This window comes from Diachasma alloeum, unplaced genomic scaffold (assembly GCF_001412515.2).
Source record: "Diachasma alloeum isolate Michigan unplaced genomic scaffold, Dall2.0 Dall_scaffold_00442, whole genome shotgun sequence".
Taxonomy (NCBI): domain Eukaryota; kingdom Metazoa; phylum Arthropoda; class Insecta; order Hymenoptera; family Braconidae; genus Diachasma; species Diachasma alloeum.
Genome location: NW_021680581.1, coordinates 258357 through 278364, shown reverse-complemented (window position 1 = coordinate 278364; position 20008 = coordinate 258357). Strand labels below are relative to the sequence as shown.

At 46.9% G+C, this 20008-nt stretch overlaps 1 protein-coding gene across 1 annotated transcript in view; it reads right to left on the bottom strand.

The window, feature by feature from the left end:
* Positions 1-16417: 16417 nt before the first annotated feature.
* The window catches only part of LOC107042314 (gustatory receptor for sugar taste 43a), a 17842-nt gene continuing 14251 nt past the window's right edge, over positions 16418-20008 (bottom strand). Inside the window, exon 4 of the mRNA XM_015263313.1 lies at positions 16418-16515. Within this exon, the coding sequence (XP_015118799.1) occupies positions 16418-16515 (98 nt within the window). The remainder of the gene's footprint in view (positions 16516-20008) is intronic.

Below are 20008 nucleotides of genomic sequence, written 5' to 3'. Positions count from 1 at the left end.
CACCGCCTAGTATCGGATGTACGGCTGGGAGGTGATATCGCAGGACCCGACCTGCAACGTGATTGTCTCCATTTTCTCTCTGCTAGTAATCAGCACGGCTTCTGTCTCATATTCCGCTAGTTTTAGTCCCATGGCGTTCATCCAGCGGCAGATCGTCTCGAAGGTCATGTGGAAATGGAGGTTGATCTCCTCCAGGTATTTGCCCATAATAACTACAGCCACATCACATGCAAATGCCACGAGCTTATTTTCCCGCGGCAGTTCCAGCTTGAGTAGCCTATCGTACATGATATTCCACAACGAGGGACCCAATACCAAGCCTTGAGGTACACCTCCGGTGACTCTGTACTCCTCCAGACCGTCCTCCGTATCGTACTTAAGGACTCTTCCAGTGAAATAGCTGCCGATCATTTTCTGCAAGTATTCCGATACGTGGACTTTCGCAAGTGCTTCCATTATACGGTCCTACCTCGCCGAGCTGAAAGCATTCTTGTTGTCCAGTGTCGCTACTAGGCAATACTTCTTCGTGCCACTAAGCTATCTTCTCCCTGAGATCGCGTTCCTAGAGGCGTCGACGACAAGTTTGATAGTATCCAGAGTGCATCGGCCTTTCCGGAACCCATATTGATTATCCGCCAACAGGGGTTTGACTGCTGTTTCTATTCGTTTATGGACAATACGCTCGAGGAGTTTGCCAGTGGTATCAAGCATACAGAGTGGACGGTATGATGACGGGTCATCCGGTGCTTTTTTCCTTTTCGGGAGTAGTACCAATCTCTGGTGCTTCCACATGGCAGGAAAGGTGCCCTCCCTTAGGCACTCGTTGTATACGTCCAAAAACTTCTCCGGCATCGTGTGGATAGCTGTGGATAAACAACCTCCTAGCTATATTACACTTCTTCCGTAATATGGCGATAGTTTCATTCCACTAATACACCGGAGGATGCTGATTTGTGGTCCGTTTTCAGGTTATGGTGGCATCACATGCTTCTGTTACTTGTTTTATGATGTTGCGTGCCTTCTCAGTAGCATTGCTGCCACTAACCGGGCGTTCGTCTAATGCTGCTGAAAAAGAGCTAGAGTGGAAGGTGTTCACTCTCCAGCCAATGCACTTTGCCTTCTTAGCCGTTCAGATGACTCTCTGGCGAGTACATGTCTCGCAGATTATCACGCGGTGCTCGCTTGCATTGTAGATATCAGTTACTTTCCATGAGCAGTTCCCCTTTGCGAGGCTGCTACTCACGAAAATAAAGTCCACTATTGAGCTCGCCTCTCCCCTCATGAAGGTCGGTTCATCACCGCTGTTCAGCAGGACTATACCCAGCGATGACATGGCTTCTAGTACAGCTTTTCCCTTGGTGTTCATCACTTTACTTCCCCAGTCGACTGCCCAGGCATTGACGTCCCCGACTATTGAGACAGGAAAGTGCTGCTTCACATCCTCAGTCAGGCGATCTAGAAAGTCCGTGAATTCCTCGATGGAGAGGCTCGGCGGAGCGTAGCAGCTGTAGAAATGAATTCCATCAACCTATTCTTCACAAAACCATTTTGTGTACTATTGCTGGCGGTGCTTCGGAACGGACATTTACCACAAGCCGAGATTATAGTCTTCGTGCTAGCGTCAGTGACCCAGGGTTGAGCGTCCACGTGACAATACGTCTGCATAAGCAGGTCGTGCGCGGCCTCGCAGTGGTTGAGGTTGTGTTGGAGTATTTTCATCGTTGCTTATTGAGAACTTTCTGGAGTGTCTCCTTATATACTGGGCATCTACTGCTACCAGCAATGTGGGCACAATTCTCCGTGTTGCCTTTCTCGGTGCACAAAGTGCATCGGGGCTTCTCCTTGCAGTCTGAAGCCTTGTGGCCAGTCACTGAGCATTTGGGCGCAGAGTTTGGACCGGTCAACTGTACTCATGCACTTCATGGAGAGATGTCCGTAGTACCAGCAATTGAAACACTTTATCGGTCTCTCCATTCTCCTGATAAAGCAATTGACCCAGCCTATCTTAATTTTGCCGTGCTCTCCCAAGATATTTTTCGCCGCAGTTGCTGCGAGTGTCACTGAGGCAGTCTGGGTGCCTCCATATGCCTTCCGCAGAGACTTGATAGTTTCATGGGCTATTATATGCTCCTCTCCAGCTACTCTTTTGAGAGCTTCAAGGACGTCTTCCTTCGACGTCGTCTCATCGATGTCTTCAATCTCAAGCTGTTCTTATGGCCCCTTGCTGAGCACCTCGGCCTCATCTCCAAGGAGATATTCGATGGCTGTACGCAGCTGAGGGGCTCCGTTGGTCGTCTTCTTGGTCAAGATGATCAACAAATCCCCGGTTGCTGTCCGGCGGATCTTATCGACGCAATCTGGAGCTTCCTCTGGCGGAACATCCTTCTTTATTCGGCGGAGGATGTCCGAGTATCTCTCCTTATCCTTGGGTCGGACGATCAGGACATCAGGTCTTGGCGCTGATTACCAACGGATCTTCATCTGCTTCTTAGGCTCTTTCTTCTCACAAGGTGGCCTTCCTTTCCGCCTCGACCAGCTTCTAATCTGACCCATCGGTAGGTATCTTCCCCTGCGCGGCTGCCTTGCGGGTCAGGACCTGTTGCTTCAGCTTTTTAGTTTTTGAGCTTCTGCCGCAGGTGAGCCTTTCGAGCGCTTTCTCCGTACAGCTTTACGAACATCTCGAGTCGACGGCGTGATACTTGGATCCTCTACTTCCGAGTCCTTCACCGATGGTTCGGAGTGAGCTCGTACACGCGACGTGTGTGGTGCTAGTGGAGTTTGCACGAACTTAGTAATAGAGCATTGACCTTTGGTGCGTGGCTCCTCCAAGCCTTTGAGTCGTTTAAATGCGCTGCCGATAGATGCTACTTTGGATTTTATCTCCCTGTGGACAATAATCTTGGGCTGGTCAAACTCATGTAACTCTGTGATGTGCTTGTTAAGTCGTGCCCATGCGCGACAACATTCACTCCCCTGTTGAGTCAGTGACTCGTCTCTCCTTGTAGCATGTGAGGCCAAGGAGTCCACCTTTGAGGTACTTGGTCATTGGTCGTGAGTGGCTTCTCTCACAATCTATGGAGCCGGCATCTGCCACCGGGGCTTGCACCCGATCGGAACTGATGGCGGGATTTACCTTGTCACGGATACCGGCATGGGAACTATGTGTTTTTTCATCACTGTTCATTATTAACTGTAGACTGTTACGGAGAGCCCACCCGATACTCTATATGCGGGCTGTTCAAGGGAGCCCACCTTGCACGCCTCTTTTAGTCCGCGGGAGCTATTTTATTTTACTCCAGTCTGCTCAGTCAGCAGGCTGACCCAGTTAGGACTTCCCCTATCCGCCAGCTGGGGACGCGCCGCCGTAGAAGTTGGGATTCTCCACCAAGGTGCCGTGAAAAGGAGAAGCCTCAGCTCGGCGGTGTGTGCGTGTGTGTGTGTGTGGGCATGTGTTTTTTTCCGGAGTCATGAAACAAAAAAATGCTCTTTACGCATACCCTGCAGTTTGGTCATTTCTGCAGGGTAGTGTCGTACTCGGTCAGGTCTGGCTGGTAGTGACGACGAGCTGCGATAGTTGATAAGACCTGGCTTGTATTGGCTCGGTGAATGTGCAACCCATGCGGACTAAAAAAAGAACATGACGACTGTAATCTCTGACCGTTCTTCTCCTCGCGGCACCACCGTTAGGTATTACTTCGCGAAGGGGGCCTTAGCAGTTTGGTCTTCCGCTTTGCTTTGTCTAATGTACGTCCTCCTGCCCCACTAAGATATTGTGCGCGGGTGGGAGGTTCCAATAGATTCTCCGTCTATTGCGCAGCTTTGCGCTCACGTTCTTCATTTCTGAGCTCCCTCATGACCATGGTCGCGAAGTTACTCGTTGCATCCCAGGCTGCCCGTGATGACAGTAAATCTTCTATCAAGTTCCCAGACCAGACCTGCCTTCCAATTGTAGAATGCCAGGTGCTCCGGATCTCGCTGAAGCGTGGGCATGGGAAAAACACGTGTTCCGCATCTTCATCTACTCCTATACAAGTCAGGCACTCCGGCGAATCTTCGTGTTTGAATTTATGAAGGTACGCCCTGAAGTATCTATGTCCCGAAAGCATTTGCGTCAGATAATAATTAACCTCACCATGGGTACGGTTCAACCAATCACCTACATGAGGGATTACGCGGTGGGTCTATCTCCCCTTGGTCGAGGCGTCCCACTGCAACTGCCATCTGCGGGTGCTACTGCGCCTCTCTTGTATCCTCAGCTCTGCTGTGCTCAGTATGGTCGATCACTTCTGCCGGTAGATGGATCTTCGTTCTGCAGCGAGTACTTCAATGGGCAGCATCCTGGCGATGACACACACTGCGTCCGCGTACACAGTGCGGTATGCGCTGGCAATTCTGAAGGCACTCAGTAATTCGTCGGCCCATATATCAATGCAATAACTTATTACCGATGTGACCACCGATGATAGAAGGGCTTTTCTTCTCTGCTTTGGTCCACCCACATTAGGCATTAGCCGGGATAAGGCCATTCTGACTCCAGACGCCTTAGAACTCGCGTACTCTGCCTGCTGTTTGAATCTTAGTTGGGTATCGATCATCACTCCCAAGTACCGGATGAACGGCTGAGATGTGAGCTCGTGAGCTTGGTCGTCTCCACATGCTTTCTACTCGTTATAAGTACAGCTTCCGTCTTGTGTTCCGCTAGTTTCAAGTCAACTGTATTCATCCACCGACATATCTTCTCAAAGATGATATTGAAGATACGATTGATCTTCTCCCGATATTTTACCACGATGAACACGGTTACATCGTCTGCGAACGCTATGAGTCTCGCCCCTTCTGGCAGTTCAAGCTTCAGTACTCCATCATACATGATGTTCCACAAGAGAGCTGACCTTGCTGACCTTGTAGTCAGCCCAGTACAGTGCTGACTACAAGGTCAATGGCATCGAGTTTGGATTGACCTCTCCTGAAGCCTTATTGGTTGCTGGCTAGCAGTGGCCCTACTACTGCTTCTACCCTCTGGTGATTCCCCTCGGGAAGAAGCACAAGCCTCTACTGCTGGAAAGGTGCAAACCTTTCCAAAGCTTCCCAAAGCTTCTGCAATTCTGCAAAGCTCGAAAGAGGAAAGGTGCCCTCTTTCAGAGACACGTTATAGACATCCAGGAATTGTCCTGGTGCTGCATGGATCGCTGCTTTCAATGCAATGTTAGGGATTCCATCAAGGGCAGGAGCCTTGGTATTCTTCACTCTGCTGCATACTTCCTTGATATGTTCTTCCATCACTGGTGGGATCGATGCAACCTCCCATCTTCCTGTGGAGTGACGGACTTCCGGTGGTTGAGGAAACAATACCGCTGCAATCTTCGCCAATAGCTCAGGACATTTCGGCGATGGCATATACTGGCGTTTCAGCCGTGTCATGACTACCTTATATGGCCTGCCCCACGTATCAACTTCAACTTCGTCGAGTAGTTCGTTCCAGCATTTCTTCTCACTGCACTTGATCGCTTTGTTGAGCTCTCGACGTGCAGGCTTCTACTTCCTATCCAGTTCCTCGTAGGTTGGCTTTTTCCGACTTCGCTGTGCTTTGCTTCTCGCCTTCACGCACTCCCTGCGGTGATTGCATCATTCTACCAGTACATCGGTGGGCGAAGATTTCCACTACGTTTTCACGGCATGGAAGCATCACAAGCCTCGGTTATTTTCTTCATGAGATGTTCGGCTTTTTTGGTAGCAATATTGCCACTGATCGGCTGATCATTCAGTGCCACTAGGAATGAGCTGGGATCAAAGGTGCCCACACTCCAGGTGGCGACATTCGTTTTTTTAGCAGTTGATCGATCCCTTTGACCAGTAGATAACTCCCAATATATTGCGCAATGGTCACTGGCGGTGTGGCCCCCCATCACCTTCCAAGAGTAATTTCCTCTTGCGATACTGCTGCTCACGAAGGTAAGGTTTGGACTCGCCTCTCCTCTCAAGAATGTAGGTTTATCACCACTGTTAAACAGAACAACATCTAATGTGGACATGGCTTCCAGTAGTGCTTGCCCTTCGTCTCGGTACTACCCCATTGGTAGTGAAGTCCCTGGCGATTGCCATAGAAAAGTGCTGCTTCGCGTCCTCAGTCAGTCGGTCAAGGAAAACCGCGAACTCATCCATAGTGAGGCTCGGTGGAGCGTAGCAGCTGTAGAAATAAATTCCTCGCAGCTTAGCTACTACAAAACCAGCCTCCTTATTATTGGCAAAACTCTGAAACGGATACCGGCCACAGGACCAGATGACGGCCTCTGGCGTCCGTCTCCCAGGGTTGAGAATCACGGTGTCCGTTCGGTTCTAAGATCATTGCAATGTCCAGCTTCAGCTCTCGCACCGTCTGCATAAGCAGATCGTGTGCGGCCTCACAATGGTTGAGGTTGAGCTGTAGTACTCTCATTATCGTTTTTGGCAAGCTTCTGGAGTGCTTCCTTGAAGGCAGGGCATCTCCCACAGCCGGCAATGTGTGCACAATTCTCCCTGAGACCTTTCTCGACGCACAAGGCGCATCGAGCCTCCTTTTCGCACTCGGCGGCCTTATGCCCTCCTTCCCCGTATTGAATGCAGAGTCGAGAGCAATCTACTTCACCCTTACAACTGGTGGCAAGATGCCCGTAGTGCCAGCACTTGAATCACTTGAGGGCTCTCTCTACTTTGCTCACCCAGCTATTGATACACCCTATTCGGATTTTGCCATCCTCACCTATGATCTTCTTCGCTACCGCCGCTGGCAGCGTTACTGAGACCGTCTGTGTCCCTCCGTAGGTCTTGCGCAGGGATTTTATCGCATGCAGCAGGATCTCAGACTCATTGCCAGCTACTTGACACAGGACTTCCAGAATCTATACTGTGGTTATTTGATCGTTGAGATCTTTAATTTCGATATCCTCCACGGGCCCTTTGCTGAGAACCTCTGCCTCGTCCTCAAGGAGATTGACTATGGACCTCCGCAGTTCCAGCGCTGTTTCTGCACTGTCTTTGGTCAACACAATTAGCATATCCCCTGTAGCGATCCTGCGGATCTTGTCCACGCATGCATGAGTCTGCTCTGGAGGAACATCCTTCTTCACCTTGGTAAGCATCTCGGAATACTTTACCTTGTCCTTGGGGCGAATGATCAGTGCATCTGGCCTTGTCACTGGTTTTCGTTGCTTCTTGTCCTTTCGAGGTGGTTTCGGCACTTTTGGGGTCCGTTTGCTGCCCCTCTTCCTCCCACTCGCCGAGTTCCATTTAGAGTCTGTTGGTGGCTCGGCAAACTTCTGAGCAGACAGAGCGGTCCCTGGCCCCATCGGCTTCTTCACCTTTTGGTCTCCATGGCCAGGGGAGTCGCGTTTCCTCTGCCTAGTCTGGCGAATGTCCCGTGACTCAGCTATGGACGATGTGGTCTCCTCGGCCTCGAAGTCTGTGTCTTTTGCCGTACTCTCGGATTGTGTCCGAGGACAGAGTAGTACTGGGGTCACTCTGATTTCTCCTGGTTGCGGAGCCGCCTGTTGCGTACCCATCCTTGCCTATTCCATGAATCTGAGTCTTCTGAAGGCACTGATAATGCCAATTACCCGAGATTCGATGTTCTTGTGTACGTTCACCTTGGGTTGTACAAATTCACATAGCTCATTTATGAGCTTGGCAAGTCTATCCCATGCTTGGGTCCTTGCATCTACACCTGGATTTCCTTCATTTGTTTTATTAATTTTATCACCCATCTTGTTCCCACGAGTACCTAGGGAAGTAACGGTCCACTCCTAACAGAGCCCCGGATGTTGGAGTAAGGCCACGTAACACACCTGGGGTGGGACCTGGTGCCCCAGGGACCACCGTTCGTGACGCCAACTACCCCTGGCGCCTTCCAGAGCTCAGCACAGTAAACACATTGACATTGGGGAGGCTGATTGCAGGTTTTGACTTCTGAGCGGTGGGTGCGCCACGTCTTTACGCTGTGCGTATGCGTGTGTGTATGTATGTTATTTTTAACGCCTATTTAGAGAATCCATTTACGCATCCCCAATACTCTGCAAGGGAGGTCTCAGCTCTTCGCTCTTCCACATTGTTTGCTCCTAGAATACATACTCCTATCCACCTAGGATGTTGAGGATGGGTAGGAGGTTAAAAAAGATTTTTCACCTATGCTGCGGCCTTCCGCTGGTGCTCCTCAATTCTTAGCTCTTTCATGACTGCTACCGCGAAGTCGTTCGTTGCGTCTCAGGCTGCCTGCGATGACAGCATTGCTTCCACCAAGTTTTCGGGTGAGACCTACCTTCCAAGGTCAGACTCCCAAGTATCCCGCATGTCACTGAAGCGGGGATATGTGAAAAATACATGCTCCACGTTCTCGTCCACTCCTGTGCAGTTGGGGCACTTCGGGGGATCTTCATGTATAAATTTATGAAGATACTCCCGAAAGCCCCCGTGTCCTGATAGCATTTAACACAGATAGTAATTGACTTCTCCACAAGTTCGACTCACTCAGACAGCCACATATGGAATCAGACGATGGGTCTATCTTCCCTTGGTCGAGTCGGCCCATTTCTGCTGCCATTGGCTCAAGTTGTTTCGCCTCTCCTCCGTTGCCAGTTCTTCGGGGCTCAGCGTTTCCGATCTTTCCCGCTGGTACGGAGATCTTCGCTCCTCAGCCAGCACCTTTATGGGTAGCATCCTTGCGATGACACACACTGCATCCTAAGACATCGTCCGGTATGCACTTGCAACTCTAAGGGCATTCAGTCGGTAGACAGGTGCAATCTTACGCTGCATTTCTTACGCCATACGTGAGGACCGACGTAAACACTGAAGACAGCAGCGCTTGTCTTCTTTGCTTGGGGCCACTGATGTTGGGCATGAGGCGTGATAAAACGAATCTGACTCCGGCCGCCTTCGTACTCACGTGTTCTGCTTTCTGCTTAAAGTTGAGCCGGGCATCGATCATCACCCCCAGGGATCGGATGAACGGCTGGGAAGTAATCTCACAAGATCCGACTTACAGCGTGGTAGTCTCGGTTTTCTTCCTACTTGTGATCAGCACAGTTTCCGGCTTATGCTCCACCAGATTCAGACCTACTGAGTCCATCCAGCAGCGGATTGTCTCGAAGATCGTGTCGCAGCTGTAATTGATCTCTTCTAGGTATTTGCCCACGATGACTACAGCCACGTCATCTGCGAATGCCACGGGCTTAGTTTCCCGTGGCAATCCGAGCTTCAGCAGTCCGTCATACATGGTATTCCATAACAAAGAACCCAGTACTGAACCTTGAGGCACCCCTCCGGTAACTCGGTACTCCTTGGATCCACACTCCGTGTCGTACTTAAGGACCCTTCCAGTGTAATAGCTGCCAACTATCCTCTGCAAGTATTCCGGTACGTTGAATTTCGACAGTGCCTCGATGATACGGTCCCATTTGGGCGAGTTAAACGCATTCTTGATATCTAGCGTGACTACCAAGCAGTACTTCTTTGTGCCATTTAGCCATCTTTTCCCTGAGATCGCGTCCCTGGCTGTGTTGACGACCATGTTGATAGCGTCTAGGGAGGATCGGTCTTTTCGGAACCCATATTGGTCTCGGCCAACAGGGGTTCGACTGCTGCTTCTATCCTTTGGTGGACGATATGCTCAAGGACCTTGCCAGTGGTATCTAGCATGCAGAGGGGACGGTATGATGAAGGGTCATCCGGTGGTTTATTCCCTTTCGGGAGCAATATTAGTCTCCTGCTTCCACACGGCCAGGAAGATGCCCTACCTTAAGCACTCGTACTGGACGTCCAAGAACAGATCCGGTATCGCAAGGATAGTTGATTTTAGCGCGATATTGGGAATTCCATCAAGGCCAGGCGCCTTGGTGTTACCCACTCTGTTGCAGGCTTCCATCAATCCTTCTTTGGTGATTGGTAGAACCATGTTCGATGCCGGGTCTAAGATCTATGGAATAAGCGAGCGATGAGCGAGATGCAAATGGATTTTTACGGGAGCGCGAGAAGGTCCAGAAAACACAACACGTGCACGTTGGTCACACTCAGTCAGTTTAATTGAAAGTCAAAAAATATACGTGTTAGATTTATTTAATTGAGAAGGTCAAGAATATTAGCGCGGGTCACAAATATTATTAACGCAGTTCACAGAATTGAGTAGCGCGTAGCAATAATACGCAGAACTCGAACACAGTTGAAATACTAAGGTATCCGCGGAACACAATGTACATAGTACGAAGGCCGATATGCAAATGAGGCCGATTGAAGGACCGCAAGATGGTAGGTGTCGATCATCGAGGGTCTGAACGTTCCCCAATTTAAAGGGGGCGTTCACTGGTCATTTGAGGCGATTGCGCAGGTCAATCGTGCGAAGCCATGCAAGCATGCGAGAGGAGCGAGTGTGCGTGAGTGTGCGTGTGTGTGAGGAATAAATATTCGGTGAAAAACCGAACGAACCATTATCTCTTTTTCCTGTTCGCTAGTGCAGTGCAGCTCTTGTTATTGCGGGAACAACACCGTGACGATTCTCTTCATTAGGATGGGGTACGTAGGCGCTGGCATTGGTTGACTCTTGAGTCCCATCATCACCACCTTATACGGTCTCCCCCATGGATCACCTTCCACCTCATTAAAGAGCTCACTCCAGGATTGCTTTTTATTGCTTTTGATCACTTTGCTGAGCTACCGGCGTGCCTCCTTATATTGCATTTCCAACTCCTCAAAGTTTGGCTTCTTTCGACCATGCTGTGATAATCTTCTAGCTGCGTTACACTGTTTCCGTAGGACGGCGATCGTGTCATTCCACCAATACACCGGTGGATGCCGGTTTGTGGTACGCTTCCTTGACATGGTGGTGTCGCAGGCTTCCGTCAGTCTCTTCATGATGTTATCTGCCTTTTCAGTAGCATTGCTGCTACTGATCGGGCGGTCGTCCAGTGCTATCGAATAAGACCTGGGATCGAAACTGCTCACTCTCCAGCCAATGCAGTTGGTCTTCGTAGGCGTCATGGTGACTCTCTGGCGAGTACGTACCTCCCAGAGTATCGCACAGTAATCACTCCCTGTGTAGACATCCGCTACTCTCCATGAGCAGTTCCTCTTTGGAAGGGTGCTGCTCACGAAGATAATGTCCACAATCGAGCTCGCCTCTTCCCTCATAAAAGCGGGTTCATCGCCACTGTTCATCAGAGCAAAATCCAACGCTGACATGGCTTCCAGTACAGCTTGCCCTCTGGTGTCCGTCTCCTTACTCCCCCAGTCGACTGCCCAAGCATTGAAGTCCGCGGCTATTGCCACGGGAAAGTGCTGCTTCGCATCCTGAGTCAATCTATCCAGGAAATCTGTAAACTCATCGGTAAACTCATCAAGGCTCGCTGGGGCGTAGCAGCTGTAGAAATAGATTCCATCAACCTTAGCCCTCACAAAGCCATTCTGTATGCTATCACTCATGATACTTTGGAATGGTCTATTCCCACAGGCCCCGATCGCAGCCTTCTTGCTAGCATCAGCAACCCAGGTTCCAGCGTCCGGGTGACGATATGATATTGAGATGATGGCAAGATCGAGCTTCGACTATCGCACTGTCTGGATGAGCAAGTCGTGCGTCGTCCTTCGTCCATCGTCCTTCGATGTGGTCTCATCAAGATCCTTTATCTCCAGATCCTCCTGTGGCTTCATACTGAGTATCTCGCTTGATCTCCAAGGAGACTGACGATCCCTAGTGGAAAAACCTAAGGCAGAGGCGTAACACGCCTGATCAGAATTTCGGATCGGACTTGATCAGTTTCTGATCAAGACCTGAACAGAATTTCCACTCGGGATGGTTCTACGCAGCTGAGGAGCTCCATCGACCGTTTTCCTGGTCAAGATGATCAACATATCCCCGGTCGCTGTCCGGTGGATTTTATCTACGCAATTTTGAGCTTCTTCTGCAGGGACATCCTTCTTTACTCGGTGGAGAATGTCAGAGTATTTCTTTTTGTCCTTGGGTCGGACAGTCAGGGCATCATGTCTGGGCGCTGGTTTCCAATCAGTCTTCTTCTGCTTCTTGGACTCTTTCTTCTCGGAAAATGGCTTTTGGAGCAGCTTCTCATCTCGTCTCTTCTTTTCTCTCTTAGACTCAATCAGCTTCCAGTCTGACCCATCAACCAGTCCCTTCCCCTGCGTGGCTGTCTTGCTGGTCAGATCCCGTTGCTTCAGCTTCTTCAGTTATTAAGCTTCTGCTGCAGGTGAGCCTTTCGAGCGCTTCCTCCACACTGATTTCCGGACATCTCTCGTCTGGAGATATCGAATTGACTGCGTGGTACTCGAATCCTCTACCTCCGAGTCTTTGACCGTCGTTTCGAAGTCCGTCCGTGAGCGCGACATGTGTGGTAGTAATAGCGCCTGCACGGGCTCAGCAATGGGGGCCTGGGCCTTGCTGCGTGCCTCCTCCAAGCTCCGGAGTCGTTTGAACGTGCTGCCGATAGATGCGACTTTGGATTTGATCTACTTGTGGACATTATTCTTGGGCTGAATAAACTCATGTAACTCTGCAATGAGTTGTCCAAGTCGTTCCCAAACATGACGGCATACTTCCTCCTGTTGAGTCTATGACTCTACCCCACTTGTAGCATTTGAAGCCAAGTGGTCCACCTTGAAAGAAAGTGATGATTGGCTCCTCTCACAATCCACGGAGCCAGCATCAGCCACCGAGGCTTTCACTCGATCAGCACTGATGGCGGGATTTTCCTTCTCAGGGATACCCGCATGGGAACTGTGTATTTTGTCATCACTCATCATAATTATTTTAGGCTGGTAAAGGAAGCCCTCCCTGTTGTCTTTATTGTCGGCTGTTCTAGGGAGCCCACCCTGCACACGTCTTTTAAATGTGGGTTTCTCTTCCAAGATGTCCTAAGAAGGACAAGCCTCGGCTTGAACTGCTCCTTAGTTTGGGATGCATCCCCAAGCCCCTCCACCAACGACAAGGTCCTGCAGTTCCTAGAAGGGGCGTGTATGTGTTTTTTTTTTTTTTTTTTTTTTGTTCATGAACGGAAAAAATGCTCTTTACGCACTAACACACTCCAGACGGGTGGTGTCTGAAGTGTAGTGTCCGAATCGGTCAGGTCTAGATAGTAGCGACCACGAGCAAGTATCTGCTCGGCGAATGTGCAACCCATACGGACTAAAAAAGCGAACATGACCATAGTAATCGTTGACCTTTTCTTCCCCTCGCGGCACCACCGTTAAGTATTACTTAGCAAGGGAGGTCTCAGCTATTTGCTCTTCCTCATTCCAACCTTATGTACGTCCTCCTAGCATACAAAGATGTTGGGTGTAGGTAGGAGGTTCCAGTAGGTTTTCCGCCTGTGTTGCAGCCTTGCGCTCGCGTTCCTCTTTCCTGAGCTCTTTTATGACTTCAGCCGCAAAGTGACTCGTTGCGTCCCAAGCTGCCTGCGATGATAGTAATACATCCGTTAGATTTTCAGGCAGTACTTCCATTTTTAGTGTGGACACCCAGATATGCCTGGTCTCGCTGAAACGCGAGCATGCGAAGAACACATGCTCCGCATCATCATCCACTTCTGGGCAGGTTGGACATTTCGAGGAATCTTCATGCTTGAATTTATGAAGATACGCTCTAAAGCATCCGTGCCCAAAAAGCATCTGCATCAGGTAGTAGTTCACCTCCCAGTGTCCGCGATTTAGCCAGACATCCACTTTAGGAATCAGGCGATGAGTCCATCTCCCCTTGGTGGAGTTGTCCCACTTCAGCTGCCATCGCCTTAGGCCGTTTCGCCTTTCTTCAGACGTCAACTCCTCGGGACTCAGCACTTCAGATCTTCTACGCTCATACAGAGCTTTCCGCTCCTCAGCCAAAATCTCGATCGGCAACATTCCTGCGATGACACACACTGCGTCCTCAGAAACCGTCCGATATGCACTTGCGACTCTACGGGCACTGAGTCGATAGACTGGTGCGATCTAACGTCGTGCTTCCTGTAGTTGTAGGATAGTTCCCCAGATGGGGATGGCATATGTGAGCACGGAAGTAATTACTGAGGACAGTAGAGCTCGTCTCCTCTGCTTGGGTCCCCCGATGTTTGGCACGAGGCGTGATAAGGTGGATCTCACACCAGATGCCTTGGTCCCCACGTGCTCAGTTTGCTGCTTGAAATTCAGTCGTGCATCGATCATCACCCCCAGGTATCGGATGAATGGCTGGGAGGTGATTTCACAAGACCCGACTTGCAGCGTGATCGTCTCGATCTTCTTCCTGCTGGTGATCAATACGGCTTCCGTCTTCTGTTCCGCTAGGCTCAGTCCAACAGAATCCATCCAGCAGCGGATCGTCTCGAACGTTATGCTGAAAACACGCTTCATATCCTCCAGGTGTTTCCTGATGATGACCACAGCCACGTCGTCTGCAAATGCCACAAGCTTAGTCCGCGAGGGCAGTTTCAGCTTCAGCAGCCCGTCGCACATGATGTTCCACAGGAGGGGACCCAGGACTGAACCTTGGGGTACTCCTCCTGTCACTTTGTACTTCTTAGGCCCAGTCTCGGTATCATACATGAGGACCCTTTTGCTGAAATAGCTACTGACCATCCTCCGCAAGTAGCCCGGCACGTCCAGTTTGGCAAGAGCCTCCATGATGCAGTCCCACCTAGCTGAATTGAAGGTGTTCTTGATGTCCAGAGTCACCACCAAGCAATACTCCTTAGTGCCATTCAACCATCGTTCCCCTTCAATCGCTTTCCTAGCGGTTTCGACGACAAGGTTGATGGCATCAAGTGTGGACCGGCTTTTCCGAAAACCATATTGATTCCCAGCAAGCGCGGGTTCCACGGCAGCTTATGTCCTCTGGTGGATGATACGCTCGAGAATCTTGCCAGCAGTATCGAGCATGCAGAGGGGACGGTAAGATGAAGGTTCGTCCGGTGGTTTATTCCCTTTTGGGAGCAGCACCAACCTCTGCTTCTTCCACATGGCAGGAAAGATGCCATCTCTGAGGCACTCGTTGTAAACATCCAGGAACTGCTCTGGCATCGTGTTAATGGCCAGCTTCAACGCGATGTTCGAGATTCCGTTCAGCCCTGGAGCTTTGGAGTTTCCCACTCTTTTGCAGACCTCCATCAGCTCTTCCCTGGTGATCTCCGGGACAATTTCTCCTTCCCATTGTTCAGAGTTGCGGCGAAATTCCGGTTAACTTGGGAACAGCGTCTCCATAATTCTGTTCAGGAGCACCGGACACGATGGTGATGGCATTGATTGACTCTTGAGTCGTGTCATCACCACCCTGTAGGGCCTCCCCCATGGGTCGGTCTCCACCTCGCTAAGGAGCTCGCTCCAGCTGTGTGTGTGTGTGTGTGTATGTGGTCAAAATTATGTCCAACGATATCTACTGAACAAATGAAGCGATTTGATCAATTTTTTTTTCAATCGATGTGTCTTCATTTAACTTAGAACTGATTACAACTGATGCAATCTGAGACCATCCTGTTCTTTGAGAGAAATATTAGCGCAAAATTTTGATCACTTACGCACACATACGGACATCTCTTCAAAGACGACAATAATAAGATAAAAACAAAAAAATTGAATAGCTTTTTTGAATACATTGTATGCATTCCCGAAATCGTTTACCCATCATACAGTTCAGCAACAAACTGATGGTATTGCTTGTGGAGTATTTGCGTTATACTGGCAACTCTACTGTATCATGGTGAAGACCCAAGTCGACAAGCGCATTATCATACACACTTGATGCGGAATCATTTTGTCACAATTTTGTTGCGTCGAGAACTATTACGTTTCCCGGCCGAGGGTTATCATATACTATAATTAATATATATATAGAGTGATTTGACATGACAGACATCTATATAGATTATATTGTAATTCGCAAAAAACATGTGAAAAAATGTCAAAAATGATGTTTTTTCCACATATTCTACTATTTCTTCTAGAGTAATGATCCGATTTGAATTTTTTTTCAAACGGTGCGTGTGAATGTATAATAACTTGACAATAATTAGTTTATGAAGATGATCGTCTCAGCAGTTCGTTAGTTATTCATGTAAAACATGTGAAAATGATTGAAAAAATTAGTTTTCTTTGAAAATTTCAAAATCTTACCGCGCATAACGATGGTATTTGGTTTTTTTGTACGAACAATGCATTTACATATTATTAACTTTCGAACCCTAAAGGATGAAGTTTTCGTAATTAACCCGAAAAGCTAAAGTGAAATTTTCATGATTTGTTGACATTTGATGACCCCTACAATCATTGGATTCGATTAGAATTATTCGATTTTGATTGCATACTGAGCAAAAACATCTCAATCGTTGTCGCGTTATTCGGACAGAAATTTCAAAATTTGATTTTTTTCTTACTAGGTTGCATGAGATCAATATACGTCATTTTTTAATTTAATTCGTTAATTCTCATTCTCATGAAGTTTCTGCTCCATAACAGCAACTACCCTGTGAACTGGTATGTGATTAGTTTCATTCATTTGACTGATAATTATAGAACCTGAATTTACAATAGACATTATGAAATTCAATTCTGGAATGGAAAACTCAGATATGTTGATGAACATTAGCCTCACTCTAATAATTCTGGGTAAATTTCAAGGTAACTTAATATACAGGGTGTCCCATTTGAAAAAATGCGGCCAAATATCTCCCAAGGCGGGCGAGTAACAAAAAAAGGTTCAATACAAAAATTGTAGGGTTTCGAGGGGGACATTCGATGCATTCATTATTTTGAGCTTTCAAGCTCATGCTTCCAAGCTGCAAGCACAAAGTGCTTTTTTTCAAATGACAACCGCAATTTTCATCCCAATTAAACTTGTTCATCTTGCTGAGTTGTTTTCAGATACCTCGTTATTCATGTAATTTCCCCTAATTTTGCTCCAAAACTGTCACAAAAAAGAGTTGTGTTGTCAAATTGAAGATTCAAACATCCTTGGCGCACCTTGGTGTAATTGTTCCGTTGACCTGTTTACCAACTGGAATTATCAAATGTAAAAAATAAACAAAACATTTTCCTACTCCTTCTAGGATTCTTTTATTGTTATCAGTGCCAATTCAACCAGAATCGAGTTAGTATCATTTCATTGAACACATCAAGATGTATTAAGCCAGTGAAATTGACGATATTTCACTCGTTTGCGTTGTTTTACATGTTCGCGGTATTTTTTTCTTTTTTGTTAGCGCAAGGGATGCAAAGCAGACTTTACCTCCACGTGGTGTATCCTGGGTCCCGCTAAAAAAGTCTGAAACTTCAATTTGACCACAGAATTTTTTTTTGTGGCATTTTTCGAGTAAAATTAGAGGAAATTACATGAACGACAGAGAATTTGAAAACAACTCATCAAGATGAACAAGTTTTATTGGGATGAAACATGCGGTTGCCATTTGAAAAAAGAACTTTGTGCTTGCAGCTTGCAAGTATGAGCTTGAAAGCTCGAAATAATGAATACATCAAATGTCCCCCTCGAAACCATATAATTTTCATTTCGAACATTTTTTTGTGACTCGCCCGCCTTAGGAGATATTTGGGTGCAATTTTTCAAATGGGACACCTTTATTTTCACCTGAGCATGAAATATTTCTGCAGATTTGAACAGAAACCGAGCAAATGTCGTTACTAAGAGAAAAACCATGAAAATTCTATTCTACTCGGTCAACCTTAAATGTTTCTAAGGCATAAATTACTTGTGCGGAAGAGGCTACAATAGCTCAATTGGCAGAGCACCTGTCCGGCAAACAGAAGATGTGGGATCATACCCCACTTGTATTCGAGCCCGTGTGCCTCCAAATTTTTTAATTTGTGCATTGATAATTATTCAATTATTTCCCTCATATAGAGGTCCGGAAAGTCGATGGATAGCATATAGCATCCCGCTTTCCAAGTAATTTATGCCTTAAAAATATCTAAGGTTGACCGAGAGTATAGCCCAAGGGATAATATAGATGTTCAATATACCGGTCGAAAAATGTCTTTGATTGTGATATTTCAGTACGGCTTTAAACGGGAAGGGTGGGAGGAGTGGGGATAGTGAGACGATATACACAAGTTCTGAAATTCGGAGATGCGGAGGAGGCCACAATAGCTCAATTGGCAGAGCACCTGTCGAGGAGTCTGCCCCAAGCAGCGAAATATTATAACTCTTGTGGGCAAATATAACAGTAAAAATCCATTAACTGTTATCTGAAGTCTTGAACAATTACACAATCTATTAGATTATCTAATTCAGTCCTGTGTGTTGGCAATGCCAACACACACAAAAAGTAAAGTTTAATTTAACATCATAAAATCAACAGTAAGATGAGTGGCAGAGGCCGTGGCAGAGGTCGAGATCACACATCAAATACCGATTCTGCAAGGAAAAGAAAGCTGGACGAACAACAGTCAGCAAATACTCCAGGTAAAATTGGAAAAATAAGCAGATCAAATATTACCGCTAACCGCCTCGATAAAGCACTTGAGAAAGAATAACGAGAATGCCAAATATTATATGGAGATAAAAGCTAAAACCCCCCTAACAGATCTCAGAAAAAGACTACACAAACACAGTCATCTGAGAATCAACACAGCACAGAAAATAATTCACTGAATAAAGCCACAAATTCAGAGAATATTTGCACCGATTCTGAAAACTCAGAACAATGGGTAACCCCAAGAAAACATCGCTCACCTCGCAACAAAGAGAAAGACGAAGACATCATACTGGACAACAGATTCGGCAAACTACCGTCTGATGAAGATGACAGAGAAAGCGAGACTGAAGGCCACACCAGCCAACGAACCTCGCAACAACAGCCAACGCAGATATCTAAAGGCAAACGACCTCCCCCAATACACACCTCTGGCAAACCACTGAAGGACATCGCTGATCTTCTCACTGCTTCTAATCAAGATGTAAAGAATAAATTTTATTTGAAACAAGCAAAAGACTCTCAATATGTCTCTATATTTACTGAAGACATCAATATATACAAGTCATTTAAAGAATTACTAAAAAAACAAAGATATCAAATTTTATTCATACACTCCTAAGAGTGACAAATTAAAAACACTAGTTTTAAAAGGCCTCTACGGCAATTTCAATGAAGAAGATATTCTAAATGAAATTAAAGAACTTAATCTAAAAGACGTAGAAATTTTAAAAATTACAAAGATTTTTTATAACAAAAATTCAAACAATTTTTCATATCTAGTTCAAACATCGAGTAATTCTATATTAACAGAATTAACAAAGATTAAAGTCATACTATATCAAAAAGTCAGCTGGGAACCTCTCCGTAAAAACAGCCTCTTTCAATGTAAAAAATGCCAACGACTAGGTCACTCAAGCACATATTGTTCACTTGAATTCAGATGCGTAAAATGCGCAGAAAGCCACGAACCCGGCAAATGTACCCTGACAAAAAATTCGGATAAAACTTTATTAAAATGTGCTAACTGTAAACAAAGCGGACACCCGGCTAGCTATAAAGGTTGTGTGACATCCGTCAGAAAATTAATTTTAATTCATTTTCTTACGTCGTCATTCAATTATCTCAGTGATAGAAGCGACTTTTGAAACCCAAATTATCTTCTGTGACGAGGGAAAGTGACCCCCTCGATGTTGGGAATATTTCGGCTGCACACATCTGTGAACGATAAAAATGTTCCCAACGTCGAGTTTCTCCTATATTAAGGAGATATCAGCTGTGCAATATCAGATGCACTGTAAACATTTGAGTCTAGTCTCGTCTCCTTAATCATGTACTTTCCACGTGTGACCGTAAATTTCAATAAACACTGGATCTTGAACCGGAAAACTGTTGATAACAAATTCTAAGCGTGGGTCCAAATTTTGTAACTCCCACGACAAATATTTGATATAAAAATAGAGTAACGATTTCGTTTCCCACATGGAGGAAATGACATAAACATTGACGAACATGTGACACAAAAATAGTAAAATGCATCATACAACAGAATGATTCTTTTATGAATAATTTTCCATTTCGGA